At 40.2% G+C, this 24,162-nt stretch overlaps 1 protein-coding gene across 1 annotated transcript in view; it reads right to left on the reverse strand.

The window, feature by feature from the left end:
- SLC35F3 (solute carrier family 35 member F3) overlaps window positions 1–22,369 on the reverse strand; it is a 186,439-nt gene extending 164,070 nt beyond the window's left edge. Inside the window, exons 1-2 of the mRNA XM_068403519.1 lie at window positions 22,224–22,369; window positions 21,706–21,935 (exon numbers count right to left, since the gene is read on the reverse strand). Coding sequence (XP_068259620.1) covers window positions 21,706–21,935; window positions 22,224–22,276 — 283 coding nt within the window. The 5' untranslated portion in view covers window positions 22,277–22,369. The remainder of the gene's footprint in view (window positions 1–21,705; window positions 21,936–22,223) is intronic.
- Window positions 22,370–24,162: the final 1,793 nt, after the last annotated feature.

Below are 24,162 nucleotides of genomic sequence, written 5' to 3' on the forward strand. Positions count from 1 at the left end.
TCAGGAGAATCTAAATGCTTTGTCTGACTCTGTGAGCTAGAGCCCATTAAATATTAAACCACGCACAGTCCCTCCTTCCCAGCCAGGTCACAACACATGCCACTTAACTGGTTTGCAGGTGTGCAGCCTCCCCATGTCAGATGAGAACCACACTGACCCTTGGCAGTACAATCAGTGGGCATGAATTATTAATATTTATATTGTGGTAATGTTCAGAATCCAGCTAAACTGGGATTCTCAGTATTACATACTGTAAAAGCATTATTATTTAGAGCACTTTCCCCCAACAGCATACAAGCTAAACAGGATAAAGGGAGGGTATAACAAGAGGACAGACAGAACAGGGGTGGGGAGGAAACACAGTGGCAAAAATAGCAGAATACACCCAACTCTTGGCCAAGCTGGGAGCCATATTCAAAACCCATTCCTGTTATCAGGTTATATTTTTTTTCTAGATAGCATGGAAGAGAAATTTTGAAGACGTGCTTCCAGTATGTGAAAAAAACTAGCACGGGAGAAAGGGTTTAGGTATAACATGCTGCAAATACATTTGAAAGCATAACAATAACAAGACTTTAAGCTATAACAAGACTTAAGCTATACACTTCCATTTAAAAAGAAAATTCAGCAATGCACAAACACATTCAGAACTAATGCAATTCTAGGTTGCCTTAATAAAACCCTGAATAAGAGAAATGCTAGAGAACTCCGTGAATTCTATAATAATTAGACCCTTCTTGTCCTTTCATCACACAACTCTTCAATTCTTACTGTAGCAGGAAATATATTGAGGTAAAGGCTTTTATTTAGACTCCCTCATTTAATCTGCCTTAAGAAATCTTTACAACACATTCCCGACACACGTTTGATCTGGTAACATTACTTGTAGTTTATGGTCAACATATCTCTGTCTTCAGTAGGTACTAAATCTCTATATATTAGAATCAGTAAGGTTGAAACTTTTTTCCTTTTTTTTTTTCATTTTACTATGACACATTCAGTGGCTATTACTTATTTTTGATGGATTATTTTTATGTTAATAAAATCAGTAATATTAATATTAACATACAACAAAAAGTATCCACATGTCTAAATATATTATCACACTTTAAATTTCCTTGCACTACCCCAAAGCAATTTTTCCCAAGACAAAGGAATTCCTGGCCAATGCACAGTGCTAAATCTTGGGATAGGAAGGCACGTCTGGGATCATGTGTTGCAAGACAAGACAAAACCCATCTCACTGCTCACCACTGGGTGGTTAATGTTATGTTACAGACTCCTCACAAAGATGCAGATGATCAGCATAGCCTGGGGCATTCAAAACAGTACACTGTCAACTGGGCCTTGCAGGTGCTCTAATGTTGAGAAAAAAGTGTTTCCAGTTAACAATAATAATGTTATTTTCTTCATACTTCCATCTTAATTGTTTTTGATCTTGTCTTTAAAAAAAGGCATTTCAATTTTACTGGAATTAAATACTTCAGCACCAAATTTTGAATTACTAACATATTACAGGCATTATAAATCAAGTGTCCTTGCTTTACTAGCTACACTTGCTATTTACATGTCATTTTCTATTGATACTTTTATTCCACCGAGTATCAACATGTGTATATGGCTCCATGTCAAGTCTCAATTAATAGTCTGTCAGAAGTTAGTTATTTATTTCCTTGTTCAGTTGCTACAGTCTTGAAGCATGTTGTAAGTCTATTAAACCTGTTAAATCTGTCTAAACAATTTATTGAGTTCCTACATTGAAAATACTGGTAAGACTGAAGTGAGACAATTCACTTTTGACCTCATCATCAGATGTGGAAACTTTATTTTTGAGAAGCTGCCACATTTCACTTTTTTCAAAACCCTAAAACATCGCGTGCCACTGGTTAGGAACAATCCTATAGGACAATGGTGTTCAAGCACACTTACAGATAATTGAAAATCTGAACTCCATTGAAGATACCAAGTCAAACTTGTAAGAGGATGATATTGTGAAACAGAGTAAGTAAATTTTCAGTTACATTTTACATTCAAAGATCTAACTGCACTTTTCAACAGTTTTAAGTATGTGACCAGTTTGCTTTTTGCTTAATAGAGATGAATACCCAAATAAATCTTCATGCAGTTGGACTATATAGTTTTGTACCAGCCTCTCAGTTTCAGAAAAAAACATACACATTTTTATTTAATTTGAGACATAGATCAAGGCAAAAATAAATCTATCTTCTGTTGATACTTTTGAAAATTAAAAATTGCCTTCTTCATCTTCCTGTCCATCAAAACTATACAGGATGTCTAGGTATCAGTATAGTCACTTTTTATATTTTCAAGATACAGAAATACTTTAGGTTAAACTCCTTTACCTGGATCACCTGTTCGTGTTCCTATTTCAGACAAGTTTGTTTCCTAAGGTATAAGACATAAGGGGGGATGAATAAATACCATGTTTTGGTATTTATTCATTGTTACCCACTTTGGTAGTTAAGCTTTGCTCGCTGCTTAGCAAAACATTTCATGATCAACTTGCTGTCATCTTCTAATGCTGTTCTATCCTTTCAGTCATTTGAGAATTCTGAAGTAAATCAATGACAACCTTACCAATATAAGTCCATTGTTATTTGCATGGCCAAAGAGTATTCCATATCATTTAGCATAAGTGGCACAGTATTTTTTATCTTGCAGTTTAAATATACATAGCCAAGCTGTTGGATTATTTTAAGGCTATAACTGAACCTATAAGACACCAGCTACCAAAACATTCAAAACCAGAATTTAAATATGTCAACTCCTGTTTTTACCAGCTGACTCTTAGGGATCAGAAAAAAAACCCACCTTTCTGGAGAGGTTCTCTCATAACACCTCCTCTGAGTCACCTAACCTTGCCTTCTCTTGAAGGCCAGATAACAATTAGACAGACAATTACCATCGCGATTCCTATGTTTCTACCCACAAGTAACACCACTGCAAGGAGTGTTGAAAGTGGCAATGGCCTATGTCTTTGTGGTACAAAGTCTACATTTGCAGGAGTACCAGCCCAGAATATGCAAGTCTGATCTGGGGTTTGGCAAACGTACTAGTTGAAGTGGTGTCTTTTAGTCACAGGATCCTGTCTGTGGGTCCCAGAACTTACTGAATAAGTAGCCATTTAAAAATTCAAACCTCCTCATTATGAGTGTATTGCCACATTATTTCAAATTATACTGAGTCTATCCATCACCTGTGCAACATTATGCATCATGAATATCACAAAAACTTCTGCAGTATTTTGAAATCATTTTTTCAATGCACGTTCCAATTTCTGCATTAAAAAAAAACTGCCTCTAAAAAAACCTGCCTCTGAATTCTACTGAGTACCCAAGCAAGTGATTTTTCTGCCATTTTAAATATATTGTTGGTGCTAACAGACTTATTAGCACATCAGCTAAAACAGACTAATGTTTAGTCATAGGCACATAGCAAAAATTTCTTTTCTGATGCTTTCCCTCTACATTTTCCCTAGACAGGTTTACCTTATTTGTTCTGCCCAGGTAAAAAGCATAGTACATAGACTTTTCTATCAAACTCCCTTACTCATTTTTCCATTTCTCTATGAACATCACTCAAGGAGTGCTGTATGCAGTTTGAAAAAATTGGTCATGAAACTACAATATTCATTGCTGCAACTGTAGAAAAGGCTAAATTAAGACCTGTAAAATGCCTGAGATGAACAAATCCATAGCTGTGATATAGATGATAAATTCAGTGCAAAACTAATGGGCTTTATACAAGCGAATGAATTAAATTATTAGAAAGGGAGGGGGAAAATGAGCTGTAACAACAATCAGTCATTGTAAAGAAACCATCCAAACATGTCAGTGTGGATCATTACATAATGTTCTCTCAGGGTACTTGTTATGAGAAAACTTAACTGCTTCCATTCAGGGACACAGTTTTCACCAAGGTAACACCATTTGCTAACACTGCGCGCACATGCATTTGGTTTGTTCATGTTTGAATCAATGTGTTTATACTTAAAACAATGAAAAAGTACAGAGCACTGTAACATCAGGATTACAGTTTTCATTTGGATAGGTGTGATTTTGCACACATATAGGCTCAGCCACTAAGCAAAGGAAGGAGAGAGGACTGTGGATTCCAGTGTCACCTTGTGAAGAACAGTTTATCTGGAAAGGAGGGGGGAGGAAAAAAGGGTACCTTTCTCAGGTAAATTCCCAGTACGTAGCACATGTGGAGATGGCACAGACCACATCAATATGTTACTCCACCCTCTCCATTCCTGTGGTCCTGGACTGGGCTAGTTTAAACAATGTCAGTAGAAAATAACATATAGGGACTTGCTGCTTGCACAAAGATCACCCAACTGTATCTCATTTTTCTGCCCTCAAAATCTGCTTTCCATGGAAGAGCTGTCTCTTCTGTGTCCCTTATCAGGAACAGCTGAGTTTGCTGGCCAAAGAATCTCCAAGTCAGGGAAATATTTGAAAAACAATTTAAAGCCCATTACTATTAGGTGAGCAAAAAGCATAACTAAGATCTTGCCACTATTTTTGTTTATCATAGATGCTTAGGATATAGCATAAAGAGAGGGAAATGTTTAATTTGAAGGAATCTCCTTGGCATTCTTCTTTAGCAATTATGTGGCTATAGGTAAAGGTACTTTCTGACTGATACTAGGGTGTCTGTTTTTTTGGTTTGGTTATTTCAGATAAAGTTGCTTGCTTTCTCCTCTCTACCTACCTACAAAACAAAACAACACAACAATTGCAACATAGCCCAGCTAGCACTCACCTCTTAGCAAAACATGTTGGGGGTACAGCCAGTTCACGTGTTAACGTTCGAGCTCATAATCTATTTAAATAACAGTATAAGAAATGTATGAAGATACCATGAACCCCGAGACTTCTTAAATTTTCAACAGAAGCCTAGTTTTCTTCCTAGTTCTAGCTCTTCAGACCTGTTTGAAGCTTTCATGACCTCTTCGATGCCTTTGCTATTCTTCAGTGTCTTTCTCATACTATTTATTTCCTTACAAGTTTTCACAGAACTTGCATCAGATGTGAATTTGGCTGCCTGCAATCCAATGCTCCATATGGCATTCTCACCCACGTACTCTTACACTTTCATAACAGAAATTTTTACTTTGTGTTGTATTTTGCTTTGTATTTTTTATTTACTAAATTGATTCAGAATGTTTTCCTTCTATTTCCATATTTTATCTCTGTTGTTCTGTTACTGCCAAAACATACACGCATATGGATACTCCAGTACATCATAACTATCAAAACCAGAACTCAAGTGAGTTATGTGACATTCGCTTTGTGAACTGACATTTCTCATTTCACCTGCAGGAGCTCTGAGGGAAGGCCAAACAGCTCGCCCAGGCTCTTCAGAAAAGGCTGGCTTAACGGAGGCAGAGGGCTTCAATGTAATTTGCTAACATTTCATTCTTAGAGATGACTGACTGCACACAGATTGGGTAATACATTCCTCTGCAGTACAGATACTACTTTATATTCATAATATTTGTATTGGTGCCCAGGAGTTGTACAGATCCTGTCGTAAAGCATAAAAACGAATCTGACTTTTAGCTTGATAGCCATTTCAAAACCCGTTTTGTCATTTACAAACCTAACCTCCTTCCTTTTAAATGCTAACATTGACTGGTATAACTCACGATTTCCCAGCCTTTCCCCACCTCATTTTCCCCAAACTGCTTCGAGAACTGTCTTTATGGCACCGGCCACCTTGTCTCTCTGGGCTTCCTATAGAAAATTCAGAACATGTTTGTAGTTTTTCTTTTTAGCATATCAGTGCCTAGGGTGTTGTCAGGGTCTCTTTTGGGTCTCTTGTCCTTTTAGGTCTGATCTTTATCTATCCACGACTAGTACTGCTGCTAGTAGTGCAGCTGGCTATCACAAGAAAGAGACCTAACAGCAACAGATGAGAAACCTAAACAGATGGGGGAAAAAAAATCATCAGCGGATGAGAAAGAAGACAGGTGAAGTGGTTAATGGGGTGGAGATAACAGAAATGAAGAAGTTGAAAACGTGGGGTGAAAGAATGACTTACAAACTAGGGATCAAACGTGGTGCCAAATGAGGCAACAAAGTCCCTCTCAGAGAAGGATGACATGCAGGTAGTCACAGATGCCAGGCCTACATCTTAGAGAAACTCCACTAACAAGAAAATGAAGACCAAGGCAGTAGGATGAACCTAAGGTGCAAACCCTTATATTTGAGCATCTAACTCTCACTGAAGTGAATTGAACTTAGACTCACCAAAACTTTTGGGGATCTCAGGCTTCTGCCCAACCATGGAGAACTTGAAAATTAGCCTAGGTAATTGAAGCTTAACTATTTCTAGCTTTCCAGGCTGCTGCTGGCTGGCACTTACCATCTGAAACACTAATAAACTGGTGTGTTCGATCTAAGAATAAAAACTGGCACCCTTCCTCTTCTTGCCTTTGCCAATTTTCTTTCCTTTCCAAGGTCTACACCAGGAAGACCATTAGATGGCTACCCAAGCCACACTGCAGTGCAATGCAATTAGGAAGACTGATTCTTATTTGCATGCAGTTGTATATGACAATCAGCTGACATATCCACAGAGGACTTGCAACTGTATGTCACATTAATGAAGTGATTTGTCTTTTAGAAAGGAAAAAGAAAAAAGAAAGTTGTATAGAGTATTTTGCCCTGATGTTCATGGGAGTCTATGTCCAAGCTTTTTTATCATTTCACCACAGAACGCTCCCTTGCTCTTCACTTCCCAATGTGAAGTGAATATATCTAGCATTCGAGCAAAAAGGACAGTGGTTGGAGAACAGAAAGCAACAGTACAACTTCACACATGGCTCAACTCCCAGTAGGTAAGATGAATTTCTCTTCCTCTCTCCCCATTCCACTAGTTCAAATCACAGATAACAACTTGCTAATAAAGTGTGTTGAATAGTGGTTCCTTAAAGATGACAGTCCCTTAGGTGAGGATTATATAGAAGACAAAGACTTGTGTTCTATATAATAGACTATAAGTCTCTTACAGTGTACAAGTCTATATGAGACTTGTGTGTTAGAAAATCTTTCCTTTCTCCAAAAACCTGACCCAGAGTTAAATTTGATCACAAAAATTCAGTAACTACAGTTTCTTCTCACATGCTGCATTTGGGATCCAGAACATCTGGATTATTATTTTTTCAGCTAGATATTTGAAAACTTAATGTTTCCCCCAAAACCCTACAAGTGATAATTGTCTTTATTTGTCTTTTTTCAGGGTACTTATTTTAAGCTGGATTCTACAAGCTTGTGCTGCTTAAGCAGTACATTACTCCACTGAAATCAACAGAGAACCAATTTAAATAAAATGAATTATGTACTTGGTTTGAAGAGGGTTTCATGCTTAAGGAAATGGTGTTTCTTGCAAACAAGATATCAAAGACTTCATTTCACAACATAGTGCTATAATGTTTAATTGCTCACTCAGAAATATTACCAGAAGTAGTATATTTTTCTCAAATAAATCAAACATCCATCAAAACACTAATTTATACAGTTTTAAATTTGCATTAAATAAACTGCAAAGAAATCCTGTCATAAGGATTCTTCCTTATAGCAAGACCATTGTGCCAAACTTAATTGCTCAGCACATGTGAATTACTTGGGATTATATTACATTCTGGAAAAAAAGATCAGATTGATGAAAAAAATTAAAACACAGATCAACAATTATGTTGGGAAGGACAAACTGATTAAGAGAACTGAAGTGTTTTGACACTGAATGGAATTATTTCTGTTTGCACAGAAAGAATTATCTAGTTTATTCACACACAAATTGACTTACAATATATATATAATAGCAATGATGAAATCTTCTATACCACTATAATTAGCATAGACAAACAAAAATACATTTTATGTTGTGAAGAATATTAAGTTACTATTTTCAACAAAATTTTACATTAACAGTCAGTAGAAACCAGCTATTTGGGGCAATACAAATAATTAACATCCTAAAAGTTAATATATACAAACAAATAATTTTAGTCACACAGCTGCTGCACAGCTTAAGTTACTCATATATAATTTTGCAGGCTTGAAACTTGTGTATCAAATAGTTGCAGAAACATTTCCTTGGAACTCAGTAGCTCCAAGGGAATATATCTCCTTCATTATTTAACTGAATTAAAACCACTGAAGATCTATCTTTCAAATATAAAGCAGATGCATGACCCTGTACTTAGATCCAGGGGTATTTTCAGTTATTTTGGTTACTGCACAAGGTCCTAAATGTTTTAATGGTGTAACATTAACATAGTAAAAACTATGGGAGATATGAAGAGTAGAATAGGAATAGAATAGAATAGAATAGAATAGAATAGAATAGAATAGAATAGAATAGAATAGAATAGAATATTTCAGTTGGAAGGGACCTACAGCGATGATGTAGTCCAACTGCCTGACCACTTCAGGGCTGACCAAAAGTTAAAGCACATCATTAAGGGCATTGCCCAAATGCCTCTTCAACACTGATGGGCTTGGGCCATTACCTTATCGTAGCTACTATAATGTTTAAACTTCACTCAGTAGTTAGCCCCAAGAACTCATAAATGCAAAATTATTTGAGAAATATTATTTAAAGTAGGTAATGGTTGAGAATTGTTCTAATTTTAACTCTAAAAAAAAAAAAAATCTAATGAAAACATCCGTATGAGATGACAGAATAATTCACCCCATTAGAAATAAATCAACAGCAACAAAAAAGCAAGAAAGATCAGGACTTGCAAGGTTGTTTATTGTTAGAGAAGTTCTCCAGCTTCAACTCTGAGCTCAGGTTTATATAACCTAATTTCTTTTAGTAATATTAGCTGCTGTTGCACAAAGCAGATCACAGTGCAACTGGTTTAACCTTGTACTAGCTGAGAGCTATACATCTCAAGTGAAAGAAGCCTTTCTGCAATGTGTTGATGGTTTTGTACCTTCCAGTTATTCTTCAATGCACAGTAATTCAGCTAGAGCAGTTAATATCCAAGGTATTAACTAATATTAAATCTCTTGATCTAGATCTCTCTCATTCCTCCGGTGCAATTCCTACAGCTGGGCATGCAACTTTGGCTAAGGTTCTACAGTTCTCCCTCCAAAAAAGTGTTTCAAGATCCGAATTGTCTCAACATTTGAGATTGTTTTACCTGTTCCTGTTTTGAACCACTCCAGAGAGAAAGGCAGTTTCATTGCTCTCATGCTGTCCTCACCTAGCATAAATAAGGAGGATTATTTTCTTATAAATAATTGGGGGATCACAAACACCTACTGCCTAATTGCCTCCCGCATGGAAACAAAGTGAAGAAAACAAAGGAATTCACTAGATGTTTACATTGACAGGTAGGCTTACAAGAGGAATGCTCTTAGCTGCAAGTGAATTTACTATACATGTTTACATCAACAGATAGCTACAACAAGGATTTTCTCAGCTGGAAGCTGGGACCAGATCCAGCCACTTTGCACTTCCATTTGAAAAGTGCAGAAGGCATTAGAAAAGAAAAGAGACTCGGGTCCTGGGATAGCATGTTGTGTTTGTAAAAATACTTTGGCCAGTTTACTCCTGGGACTCGCTGGAGGTTTATGAGTGTCCAAGTCTGCCAAACTGCAGCTTTCACAGACCTATTACAACCACATTTAGACTAGGACCCTCACTTCCATTCAGGACTGCAGTATTCCAGCACACCATTAGCTGCTGGTTTTAGTCAGGCAAAATTCCTTTTAGCTTCTATCGGAGTTTTACCAACATGAAGACTGAACGATTTTGGTCTTTGAAAATGAAGAGATGAGAGGTTAATGCACTAACCCAATCAACCAGCTTCATTAGATGGATTCGAATCTTTACCTAGGAGTTTTCGAACCTTTACCTAGGAGTTTCTCCAAGCTGCATCCTGCATGTTACTCATATGTTTTTGTGGTGGGATAGTTAAACAATAACAAAAAAACTAAGCTGCATGCACAACATTTTGTTATCTTTAGCATTTCAAATTTCTCCAGGAACACTTCATTATCCCAGTGCACACCGTCCTTTGTCTACATTTGCAAAGAGGTCTGGTTTTATATGCTTTTACTCCTCAGCTGACCTAGTCAGGGCTATCCAAGCCTAACTGGCTTCCAAGTTATAGTTTATACAAATTATGAAGTTGAATGTCCTTCTGTTATTGTTTTAAAAGGCTCCCGCTTCAGACCCAGTCACTGTCCCCCACACTAATATAGGCGGATTCTTTGTCCTCATCTGAATTGGAAAGACATGAGCAATGATTTAACATTTAGCATAAACGAAGGGGTAGGGGCTTAGGGAAATAGGCATTTTCTATCGGTAACAGACCTGTTTGAGGATCTTCTCCTGCTTCCCAGTGTTTCTATAGCATGCCCTGTTAGAGGTCCCAGTCCTTAACTCCTAAAACTGCAAATGACTGCATATATGTTCTTTCTGCTTTCAGCATATAGACTCTGGGTAGTCAGCTTTCTAGGCAATGGGAAGAAAGAGTGGTCTCTTCTCAATTGCTGTAGATGCTTTCTACCCATGTTGGGACAAGCTATTAAGTACTAATTAAATACTAAGTTCAAGATAAGAGAAAATTAAAACTGCACATCTATTAAAAGAAATAATTATTCTGTAACTTAAATAGAGCTCCTCAATAGTGCTCAGGAACATATAATCAAGACCATGTACGGGTAGGTGTAATTGGATGCAGTTGCCTTAGGAACAGATGCTCAGCACATAAAGCAGGAAGCCTGCTCAAAAGGCAAACTCAAAGACTTAAGCCTGCTGGGGGAAACCTGGCTTGGCTGAAGTTACTGACAAAAGTGCCATGGACTTGGCTGGAGTCAGGGATTCATCTCAACAGCTTTTCTAATTCTCTCACATTTACAATATTAGTACGAGTGCAGAGCTGAATAATATATTACTTTGAGCCAGAAGTGCTCTACTGGAGGCGCATTTTCCAGTTTCCTTTGTGCAACTATTTCATCAAGAAACAAAAAGTACCTAGGGAGTTGTAAGAGAGTCTAGGTTTACTCTCTGGAGATTCTGATATCATTCCCACTTCCAATGTGCTTTTATTATGTAGACAAGAGATATTGTGCTTTTAAAGAAGTGTTATTGTAGGATGTAAAAGAATTTGACATGCACAAAGAAAACACCGTCTGGTACAAGAGTGTAATTTTAAAGTAATATTAATAGCAAAGATTCCTATAAAAATGCCACGCAAAAAATCTTTTCATTTTCTGAGTTTTTAGGAACAAATACTGAATGACTAATATTGTTTGCCAGAACTATTTCCAGTGAGATTCAACTTCTACTATGCAGCTACCAGAAACAGGAGGTCCAAAGTATTGCTCCCGGTACGAGATTCAAGACCTGTTTCTTGTCCATGCATTTCTCTACAAAGAATATACTCGTTCATGCTTCCATTGTCCATTTTTGTTTCCATTTGGAGAAATATTATAAAACATAAAACTATTTCTTACCCTGTACAAAGTCAAAATGCACATAGAGCCCTCTACCTATTGAATTCACTATTTGCAAAAGACAAAGAATTTCCTACAGATATTGAACTACATATTACTAAGGTGTAAAGTTTGAAATAGCAAAGGATACTATATTTTCTTTCTGTCTTTGATACAAAAAAAAGGCAAATAAAGAAGTTGTTTATTAAATAATACTTCTCAAAGACGGGGAAGTAATTTTATGAGCAGGAACTGGAAGTTAAATTCTATGCTGCACCCTCTAAGAGGATCTTCATAAGTCTTACAAGCCAACTGTGGGAATGCGGTGATTTAAGACGTCTTTGTGCACTCCTCATACATTCCTCCCAGGATAACCTGGCAAGCTGGAGAAACCATCCAGGAGTCAGACAGCCTCCTGAAATCCCTGAAGTCATGCATAGAGTAGCTCTACTCCTCCATGTTAATCTAGTTTTCATTCCAACTCGCATATTTTCCCAGACTGAAAAAGAATCTTTTGAAAAAGGGCTTTGCTCCATATATATTGGGAGAAAGTTCATGTGGCTGGATGCAGAAGTCCCACAATATACCTCCTATACTAATTAAATACGGGTTTATACTCATTTTCCTGTCAAGACTCTGCCATTCCCATGACTATTGCGACAGCTTACATTGTTTTTTAACTCCTGAATACACCATAATTCGCCTTGTCTGGGCATAATCCCTGGCTTGCATGAAACCTGAGCTCCCAGATTCAGGCCCACAGAATACACTTGTAATGTATGTAAGAAATAGGTGAAATGTAACTCCTGAACAACAGAGGCCCCTAGTCACAACACATGATGTACAAGTGTCAGGAAGCCAAATCTGTAGGAGAAAAAGCCTTTTCTGCCCTTTTTTCACTCCTCTTAATCAGCTTGAAAGTAATCCAAACTCCCAACTTTGATTACAGACATTTTCCATGGCTTTACTGATTTTTAGGGTTTTGTTTCTTGCCTGCCTTTTTCTACTTTTACATTATTTTGTAATTTCTTCTCTTTAACTAGCCTCTGAAAGTCAAACCTAAACATATTTCTTTATAATATAAAATGTCTTGTTTCTGAAAGGAAAGATCCACAGCTGAGAAGTTATCAGGCCAGTGGAACACTGTAAAACTAAATGCTATACAGCAAAAAATAATTTCAGCAAAAGCACAAGGAACAATATTTTCTGTTATTAATTACTATTCCATGGAAAGTTCTACCCAAAAACATAAGCAGTAGCTAGTGTCTAGACAAGCTGGAAAATGAAACAGGATTACCATCAGGCTATTACTATGTTAGTTTGTCCAAATACTAGTATAAATGGCTGTATATTTTATGAAATCCCTCTCAAAGTGTTCAAATGACATTGCATAAAATGAACAGGAAAGCCAACAGAATCATAAAGCCATGAAGATGTATTTCCTGTTTCATGGTGCAAACACTGGATGGTTGCTCTTAGGGCAAAAATTCGCAAGCAGGTTATTCCTACTGAACACCCGATAAATCACATTGTCTGGATACAAGTTGTCTGGAAAAAGGAGAGCCTGCTCCAGGCTTTCAGGACATGACCATGACCTCACACAAGTGCAACATCTCTGAAGGGGCAGGTCCTCAGTTCACTTTGATTGTGAGGAAAACCATCATATCTGTGATACTTCCAATGTAAAAGTCAAGGAAAAAAAGAGAAAACCCTTTGGGTTATTACTATTGGATCAGCTCTACTAGTTATTATTTATATTGCAGTGAGATTGGTAGGACTTTGCACCATGGTTCAAAAAAATCTGGTTGCTCCCTTTAGATATTGAGGCCCCTTTTCACGAACTGTATTGCACAGGGACCGGTTATCGCAAAGCAAGAAGAATATTTAAATGCAAGATCAAGGCCTCATTAGGAAGTATGAAACTGTTTCACGAGCAGCCAGTTATATTCCCTTGTCCTGAGGGAGCTCAAAGATCCAAATTCCATTGCCTCTATGACTGGCTTGCTGAGTTAATAGTTCCTGTTGGCTATGTGAGGTCATCCTTGTTTTTCTAAATGTTAGGCCACCTAAATTCCTACACTACTGGAATAGCTTTCCAGCTCTCAGAAAAAGCTTTATTCTTATGTTGGTCAAATATACTCATAGAAACAAAATGACAGGAAGAAAAATAAGGCAGGTTTGGCACAAAAAAATGAACTTCATGAGACCCTCAAGCTCAAAAGAAAATAGAGGTGTCTGAAACCACTTACATGACCTTTTTTATAAGGTGAGCTAGCCAAGGGCAGCACAAGCTTGCCAAAGTTTAAAGAAAAAGAAATCAGGGAATACCAACACTGCATCCCTCCTATCTACGGCATGTTTCGTGGCGTGGTTCATAAAGCAAATAGTTCTCTATGGCCTTACATGCAATCACAGCATCTTTTTCCTTCCACAGATCTGCTGAGGAATGAAATAACTTGTGCTGAGTGAAGATAATCAGAGAATCAAAAATGCTCATGGAAGCAGGTTCTACAACAAGATACGTCACATGAAGGCTAGCTACTCTCTAGCTAGGAATCATGTTCTCCAAACATAAATGCTCATTGTATTACTGTTCTCAGAATAGTCATCACTCACTAGCAATAGTGGAAAGTCTATGGGTTCAGCTTCCAAAACAAAGACAGGGCCAGAGCTACGCCCCGAGATGCTCCAGAGAAGGGCACTTTGCCAAAGGGGTAAAGTTGCCTTTATATAATTTTTCCTTCCCTCTCTTTATCCTGAGGCTTATTTGACTTCCAGTAAATGGCAGCAATTATCAGCAGCTTCTGATTTACACCAGGAATATGAAACACAAACACCTCATTACATTAAAGAGGGATTCAGGCACAAAAACACCTTGAAGACAGCCCTGACGAGCCAGAATCTGGTAAGATTAGCCATTAGGCTAATGAGCATCAGTGGTGATAGACTAAGCAATTTCAAGAGGGACAAACATCTGGGACCAAACGTCTGTGTCCTTTTGTGGCTTTGTGTTTCAGTAACACTCCAGTTACACAACAGTATCTGATATCACGGTAGACCAGCACAGAATTTGCAGCCAGATTCCAATGCCATTATCTTATGCAATTAATTGCTTTTATTAAACAGATCATTGATTTAAGTTGTAAATATACACCACACAGTACACTCTAGAAATATTACAGAAATTTCCCCTGAAGAAGAAAGGCCCTACAGTAAAGATAGTTGCAAAAAAACCCATATGTTCATAATTCTTGATAGTCTCCAAATCCTTTTTTAACATATTAGTTTGCTCCCTCTTTATTCCATATCAATACAGAGCAGTTTGTGTTTTTAGCAAAAATCCATTATTATGGATTCAACACATTGATTAGTGAACACATTCACATTTCTATTTTAAAAAAAATACAGTGCATCAGTGAAAGGAGTCTCAAATACCAGTTAACACTCTTCAAAGCTGCTAACATGGGCCCTGACTTTACAAAGACGTACAACTAGCTTTACTGGTAGGTTTTCATGATGGAGACTTCAGTGGTATATTCTACTGAAATAACAACATTCAATGATAACATTTGTTAAGGGTATAAAACCAATGCTGGAAGTGAACAGACCCCTAATTGCTGTCCCATGGACTGTTTTGCATAAATGGCATACTGTAGATGACACGTAATTAATGCTGCACTGAAAAAAAAAGTTGACAGCAACCAATTAATTTGTTTACATAACAAACAAACAAAAAAAAAGAGGGGCCATTTTGTAGGTGGTAATTTTTAGTTTCTTCACTGTGAAAACTAGATAAAAATATAAAATATTTATCCAGCTGCCTAGTTAAAAGTGGTGGTTACTTAACACTACACAATTAAAATTGTTGAGTAAACAAGTTACTAGATGTTCACTAAACATTTAGAGTTTACTAAATATTTACTAAACAAATCAATTTTTTTACTAAAACAGTTTAAATTACAATTTGCTTGGCTTGCCAGCAAGCAATTTAAAACTTAAAATTTTGATTAATGAAGCTCTATATTGTAATAGGAACAAGTTTTCTGCTTAGCATTGGCCAAAAAATACTTTTCTTACCACCTGACAAAAGCCAAAGAACCCTCATGTCTCTTGTCCATTGGAATTGTCTTTAAAAAGAAACTTCTGAAAGGCTGGCTGTATTTCAGTCTCTGTTTTTCATGTGGTATTTTTGCAGCTGCTTAGTATTCATCACCTGGAATCCTCCGCCCTATCTATCTCATATGGCCAAATTGTGCTATTCCATGTTCATTCTCAGTTGCAAGACCACCCAAAGAGTTAAAGCCCATGGGGGCCAATGGGTTCCCTTTCCAACTAAAAATGTCTCCTGTAATATTCTGGGACATCCACTGCAGGTTTATGATTAGGTCTCTGAAACATCTTAAGAGGTTTCCCCTGGGGGCAGTTCTTCTCAGCTACAGTGAGGACTATACGTACGAGGAAATGGCTTTAGGAGGTTTTGTGTGAGCTGTGATGTGGATATAAATCAGTAATATCCCTGGTTTGTGTACAACCACGCGTAGGTTTAGCTTGCAGCAGACAACTATAGCTGACAGTTGAAACAACATTACACTACAGTACTTTTAAACCTGCAATGCAATTCATTACCATTCCTTTCTTTCACCTGTAGGAGTTCCCATGTTTTCTTTGCTTTTCTTGATAGCATAACAATTAGTTGTGTCAGTATTGCCAATGAAGAGCGTTAGAAAAAAGTGAATCTGGCCTCAGACACCATAAGCCTGGCTTAAAACAAGGAGATAAAACACATATTTTTACTTGTCTTCTCAGCTTCTGGGGGGCGGTTGACCTATAGATCGACCCTGGGGCAGCTATCCAAGTTTCTCTCCCAGAGCAAGACATCTAGAGGTTACTCCATGTTTTCACCTGAAAAGCAAGATTCTCGCATAATCATTTAACCTCAGGAACAGCAACATGAACGATACCACCAAGTCTTGCATTAGTTATAAGAGCATTACATCCAGTATTTATGTATTGGAAAGCAAGTAATCAGTTTTAAATTAATCGCTTACAGCTGGCCTGAAAATGGCTTTCCCCAGAGAAAACAATACTCTTCAACTTCTGTCTTTGAACTTCTAGAGATTCCTGTATATCACCTCAAAAAATAAGTTAAATTCTTGCTCAGATGCAAATACATGAAAAGAGTATTTGCACAAATTTCAAGCATTAATATTTTTATCCTGATTCATATCCCCACTGGATTTGCTTTTAGTGAGTGTGAAAGTTACAGTATTCAATGGCACACAAAAAGCAGATGACGAGAAACACTGGGGATCAGCTGGAAACACTGGTCTTCAGCTGTATAACCGATACTCCAATATTTATTAGGGTATAATGCTCATACTTTTAATTAGCTAAAATCAACACTAAACTACCACCTTGAAAGGCTATTAAAGTTCAGTAACTGAGGCATTTTCATAGTCAGACATATATGGTTTCTGAGCAATGTTCAGGATATTTGTAAGCCAATGTGTTCCAATATGTTACTTACACTGGTGAAAGCACTTGTATTCTATGTCCAGGTCAAGACCTACTGTGCTACTTGCTGGATGAGTACTAGATTGAAATTCTGGGCATTAAAACTCTATGGTTTATTTTGTATTGTTGAAATAACTACAAAGAAACATTAAAAATAGGAAACTAATATTTTAAGTAGCCAGGAGGAGCAGAGACAGAAAACTTCAGCTACTGGACACAACCTTTCCCTTTCACATAACAACAGCATGCCACTTAGAAGTCATCACTGGAACAGCTCGGAATTATTCACAAGGTCAAAGTCTCACATAAATGTATGTTCACAAGCCATGGATCACAGACTGCAGTCAATTCCTACTACATAGAACTGAGAGGAGTTAAAAGTACATACTGTTCTCTTAATATTCTTTCTGCAGGTAGAGTAACTCCTGTAACTACACAAAGAAGGTAAGTGAATAAAAGTGGGAGGCCAGGTGGTCTCTTGGGCATCTAAAAGGAGGGAAAGACCCATGTAATCCTGATTTGTCCATAACAAGTCTGTATTTAGGAACACATGCTAAAGATATTTGAAAGTCCCTGCTTTAGAAGAAAGACCCTAATCTTAAACAAGGAGTAGAAGCAGGTGATCTGTAGGAAGAGGCAAAGATTGCAAAATAGGCATAGCTGGCTCAAGCCCACATAAATGTATTTAAAATACTAATCACATAATGACAGACTGTGATATTGAATCACCACAAAATAGACCTAGTTAATGTAGAGAACAATGAATTTTTGGCAAAGGTGCTAGCTGTGCACATTTCAGGTGGAAACAAGCACCCTGCCAATTGCTACAATAATTAAAATAGAAGTGTCTTTCATACAGATCAGCAAGACAGTTCAAGAGTTTAGTGACACCTCTATTTCTCAAGTACAGAAAAGCTCCTAGGGCCTATATTTCTAAAAATATTTAGAAACCTAATTCCTACTGATAAAGGCGGGAAATGGAAACTTAAAATATGGCTGTTCAGCTCCAAACTTGTCTCTGCCATTAAACTGAAGTCGTGGGCTTTTAGATGCAAGAATCATAGTAATTTACTTAAACTTCGTGAAAGAGAACAGCACTTCTAATACAGCCCTAACAGTGGTTTGATCTCCATATAACAAAAAGGCTGTCACTGGGATCTACAAATTTTGTGGTGTTTTTTTTTTTAAATTAAATTCTTTGATCCCTATGAGTCAAAAAAAAAATAAAAGTCAATTAACATACCTCTTGTTGATAACTAGGATTTCACAAATATTGAGCTCTGTTACTGACATAGCTGCGTCAGAGTATGATTCTACAATCTGACTGCATCCTGCATGTGTTTCTTCCCCTCTGCCTTTGCATTTGAGAAATCAAATCACATGCTGCAAAATAGTCCCCATGGGACAAATACGAATATTTGATTTAGACTAGAGAGCAGTTATTCACATAGTTACCCTGAAAATCAATAGTGAGAATTTCAGAAAAATAAGAACTGCCAGATTGGATCAGGACACTCTCCTATCCTCTTTCTGAAGGTAGGCAGACACTACAGAGGAAAGCGCAAGAAACCCTCAAGAAGAAGCCCCCTCCCAGCCTGAGGGGCTACTTTGAATTCTGAATAATGAAGTTTAATATTCTCTCCAATATTTTTCCTAACTTATTACAATTCTACATCTTGTCAGTGCTATCAATTACAAGACCTTGAATTCTTGATCCCAAGAATAACATATGTGTTTTCTTAAAAATTATTTCTTTTTAATTGATGGCTTTCCAGCTTTATTGACTGTCCACCTATTTTTCTCCTACGACACAATAAGAAGAAAAACTCTCTATCTGCCTGAGCAATATGTGCCAACACTTTCCAGACTTTTGTTTCAACCTCTAAGGTAAACAGCCAAAACTCTTGAGACTCTTCATAGATTGTCTGTACTCTTTCTCCTTACTCATCTCAGAGCCTTCTGTAATCTTTTTTGAGAGGAGATAACCGCATTACACAGTATTTCACTAGGATGTACCAAGAAATTCTTTGAAGGCATCATAACACAGAAGTACGTTACATTATTACAGTTCCTAAAAATCTGGTTTGCAAGTGCAGTCAAACAGCAGAGGTCTTCCCTGAGCTGTGTACAGTCCCAAACTATTCCTTCTCACCAGCTGATATAATGATGTGAAACTTCCCAGGTGATGTTAGCATTTTCAGGAAACAGGAGGTTTCTATTTGTGATAACTGAATGTCATTTGTTGACATTTGGGCTATTCACCTGTCTGGGTCAGGTCTCCCTAGAGTAATGACAAGTCCTTTCTCATTCTGTCCAATCCATATGAGTTTGTGTCTTCAGCAGATTTTCACTTCTTCCTCCCCTCTTGCCATCTAATTTATAAGTATATGAAATACTGGAGTTGGTACATAACCTTGAGGTATCCCACTACGTTTTAAATGGTTAGTTTTTTACTACAACAAAACTAGTCTCCAAGCAAGTTTTGGGGTCATGGCAACACTATCTCTGATTGCGTCTGGTGGTTTCCCTCATGAAGCTTTGTTAAAAAAACTAGCAAAAGCTTTCTGAATGTCTGAATTTTATACATAAACAGTTTATATGAAGTATGAGAGGAATACACTCCAGTGCGAAAAATACAGATCTGGCCCTACAGGTGATTTAGTTACAATAAAAAGAATGTCACTAAGAGAGAGAGACCAAATCTAGATCAGACTAGATCACAGACTTATTTTCCAGAAAGCAAGTCCATTACTAATGCACTCCATAATTATACACATAGTGCCAACAGCACCTAAATGTCTACAAGCATGCACAATAATATGACAAGAAGCAGACAGGGTGCAATTTGAACTTAATAAAAATTGTTTGTTCACAGTTCTTGGACCAATTAAACCTTCTAACTGGAAAGTCACAAGGAAAGTCCATATCCCAAAACTGGGCAAAAGTCCAGCTTGAAGGAGAATTCAAAGAGGTTTCAAAGCAGTTGTTACAAAATTGACTTCCCGCTTTGGATGATCTACTCCATTTACATGCATTCAGTCAGCTATTCAGCTGATGCAGATCAACACAGCTCTGCTTCGGCCATGCCATGTTATACCAGCTAGAGAGATGGGTCCTTTCTTCTGCGGGTTCTTCTACATTCCTAGCAACACAGATTTTAAATTGGCAACAACTTCACATAACCTATTATTTTTAGACACACGTTTATGAAACTCAGATACTTTGTATACTTAACCCCTACCATTACAACTCCAGTATGTAATTTTGTTTTTCAGAATGATTTATGAGAGAAAATATAACTAGAATAGCAGGCTTAGGCTTGCAATTAACTTTTTCAGACACAGTTATAAATTTCAACAAATAGGTTATAATTGAGGAGCCAGCACGACCTTTATTATTTCAAAAGGTTCAGCCATAGCAGCTCAGCGCGACTTCAACTGGACTGTTAGTCACTCTGCCAGATAGAAGCACTAACATCCAACTCAGTCTGGCATCAGCATGTGATCTGATCCTGAAAACTGACCTGAATAAGCTTTACTCTCAGGAGTGGTCCCAATTCAGGCAATGGAATTTCTCTTAGAGAAATCCCATACTCCCTGTGAGTAAAGTAGCAAATATCAGATATTTCTGTCATAATCATAATCAAGAAAAATAAAAGGCTCTTACAGAAGAAGAATATTTATCAGTAAAGTCCTACAATCAGGCAATCAGGCATGGCTCTTCCTCACAGAAAAACTGAACTAGTACTGTGTACCATGCTTTCTTGTATCATTCTCTTCCATTATTAAGCACATTGCCAAACAGATAATCCGTAAGTAAACACTTCAGAATGTTTACACTTAACACCTAGGAAAGTGCAACATGAAAACAATCACTTTGTCAGAGCCAGTCATCCCAGCAAAGCAATGATTTCTGTTACAGCAGAATCCTTTTTGTTGTAAAAACTCTGCGATGTTATGAATGACATTAAGACAACCAAAATATTTTTAGAACTTCAGTTAATTGGTAAATTATTCTTAGAACTTGTTATTTCATGCAATTGCCATCAAGGTGGTGAAAGAAGGACAGGAAATAGGGTGTGTTAAATGCAAAAATACTAGTTGATATATTACAACTACTCAAGGTATCGCTTCCTTTGTAAGTCACGTATGTGGAGAAAGACAGCTAGGTCTCTCTTCATATGGATACGATAGGAAGTTTCTTTCTCAAGTGCAGGCATATGGAAGAAGCAGTTCCATTTGACATTGGAAAATGCATAACATTCAGATCAAGTGCTGTGAAAATCTGACAGAGTCACAAAACAACGGAAAGATGCACTGGTAACGTATTATTTGTGAAAATAGTATGTGCACAAATGCACTGGGGCTCTTACACAGCTGTCACAAACACGCTCATCAGCATCACTAAGTGTGTCTGCAACATTAAGACAAATATTTGACCTATTTTCTTAACAGAATTTAACTGTCGTGATGATTAGCACTACACTTGCGTGAGCCAGCAGCTGCCTAAGGACCAATGTAACATGGGCACGGAATTCTTCGTAGAGAGTGACAGCACTTCCACAGGGTGAGTTTTTTCCCCGGGTGAAGCGATCAGCACCTCCCACCCACACTCATCAGCCGGCTCTGGGCCGCGGTGGCCCCCCTGCAAAGCCCCGGTGCTTGTCCCCCTCCTCGCAACCCCACGCCCGACCGTGCCGGTGACTCACGTTTGTAGCTGGCAGCCCAGGGCTGGTAGCCGTAGTAGCCGGTGATGCGGAGGATGCGCTCCTCGATGGAGGTGAGCCCCACGGAAGCGCTGGTGAGGTCCTCCACGGAGCGGGACCACTTCAAGTCCTCTTTGATGGCCTCGTCCACCACCAGGTACTTCAGCTGCCGCAGCTGGGGGCTGATGTCGGACAGGCGCCGCGGGCTGACATCGGGGGAGCGCCGCATGCCGCTGCGGGCCGGGAGAGGGTCGTCAGCGAGGGGGCCGCGGCTGGCAGCACCGCCGCGGGGGCCGCCGCCCCCCGCCGGCCCCAGGCGAAGTTAGCGGCGGGCGGCGCGACCTCCGCCGGCAGGTGAGCGGCCCCGGCACCCGCGGCAGCCGCGCCGCAAACTTTCCTCGCCGCCCTCCGCCGGAGCGACCCCGCTGCCGGCCCAGGTAAGGTGAGGTGGGGTGTGGTGGGGTGTCCCCGTCCCTCCCAGCCCGCCCGCCCGCCCGGCCCGGCTCAGCAGCTGTACTCACAGGGTGGCGGCTTTGCCCCGCGCGGAGCCGTTGGGGAACTCCCGGATCCCCATGGGGAGCAGCAGCGATGGCTGGGGGGCGCCCAGACTTCACGGCGGGGCGAGCCGGCGGCGCTCACCGGCCGGGTAAGAGGCGGGAAGGAAGGAACGGGGAGGCGGCAGCCCCCGCGATAGAGGGTCCCCGAGCTGGCGCTGCTCCCCGGCGGGAGAGGCAGGCAGGGAGACGGGCGGGCCGCCGCTGCCGCCTGCGAGGCGCTGCCGCCTGCGAAGCGCGGAGCGCCGGCGGCGGGGGCCGGGCCGGGCCGGGCGCGCTCCGCGCCCCCCACCCCGCGCGCTGCCTCCGGCCGCCAGCAGGGGGAGTGCCGCCGCCCCACCGCCGCCTACCGCCCGTGCCGCTCGCCCCCTGGCGGGCGGCCGTGAGGCGGGGCGGGGGCGGCCTCGCCTCACCTCCCCCGGGCAGGACCACTCGCTCCCTGGTCAGGCGAGAGGCGAGGGGCGAGGGGCGGGACGGCCGGGGCGACTCCGGTGCCCGCTCCCGTGTTACTCCCACACCGCCGGAGGGGCGGGCTCCGGTCGGGTGCCCGTGGCGCGGCCCAGGAGCTGAGGGAGCCGAGCCGCCGGGGTGCGAGGCGCGGCTGGCCTGGCCGCCGCCCGGAGGGAGCGCGGCTCTGGCAAGGGCTGCGTCGTCCGTCGCGGTGTCTCCTCGTCCGGCGTCCGCTGGGAAGGAGCGGTGGAGCAGCGGTGCGGCGGAGCTGGGGCGCGGGAGGGCTGTGCCCCCGCGGCGAGGGCTGGCGGCGGGCGGAGCAGGTGCGCGCGGGGCGGCTGCCCGGTGCCCCGGCAGAAAGGACGCCCGCCCGCGAGGCCCCGGCCGCGGCCCCGCGGCGGAGGGGTGTCCCGCTTCGGTGCAGTCAGGCCAGACTAGGAACAAGGCGCGGTGTGTGTGACAGCCCTGGCAGTGACGGTCCTGAAGCGCCGTGGGCCCCCTCTGGCAGGAGCACCCTCCCCACCCGTACGCTGCTGAGCCCGTACCGCAGGCACCCGCCTGTCATCAAGCAACGTTATTTTTTTCATTTTTTTAAACACACCACCTAACTTCAGTGGAAAACATACACTTAAGCTTAAGTGAATGTGTGAGCATGTGTACCTTATACAAACACCTCATTCACAAAGAAAAAAATTAAAATCCAATAATAGATACTTAGACAAAAATTGATCACCTACAAGTAGAAATAGTTGAAGAATTTTTTGTGTACATGTGTCACAGGAAAAAAAAATGAAGTCCAAGGAGAAAAGATCGTTCCCTTTCACCACTGCACAAGCTCAGTTTACCTGGAACATTAAAATACCAAGGCATTGAATGTGGAAGCGGGCTGGTATCAGTTAAATGCAACCTTTCACTATCACTGAAGGTAATTTACAGGATCACTGCACCATTATCAGAAAGAGAAAGTAAAAAATCTCCAGCAGATGAAAGCCAAACTAATTATCTTCTTAAATACACATGTGCTAAATAATGCATTAAATTTATTTCGTTTCCTACACAACCCTTATTTTGAGCCTGTGAAAGTGAAAATGTTTGTTGCTGTGGAGCTCGCTTCCAAAATCCAATACAGGTGAAGAGCAGTGGTCCAGCAGTGCAAGCAGAGAGTAACTGGGGAGGCGTTTGATGCTGCCTACCTGTAAAGTGACAGAGCTCCTTGCAAGGTACACAAACCAATGCAGAATGTATATTTAGGTTAAGATGAGAGGGTGAAAACACAGTGCTCACTAAATCTACAGATACTGATTACTGGCTTGATTTAAGTCTCTTTAGGGTATTCAGGGCAGGAGTAGTGATAGTAGGCATGAATGGGATTAAACATTTCTCTCAGGCCTCCAAAGTCCTGGATCGTTCCATATGCAAAGCCAAAGAGCGCATGGACTCTAAATGATGGACAAGG

The sequence above is a fragment of the Nyctibius grandis genome, chromosome 1 (assembly GCF_013368605.1).
Source record: "Nyctibius grandis isolate bNycGra1 chromosome 1, bNycGra1.pri, whole genome shotgun sequence".
Lineage (NCBI taxonomy): Eukaryota > Metazoa > Chordata > Aves > Nyctibiiformes > Nyctibiidae > Nyctibius > Nyctibius grandis.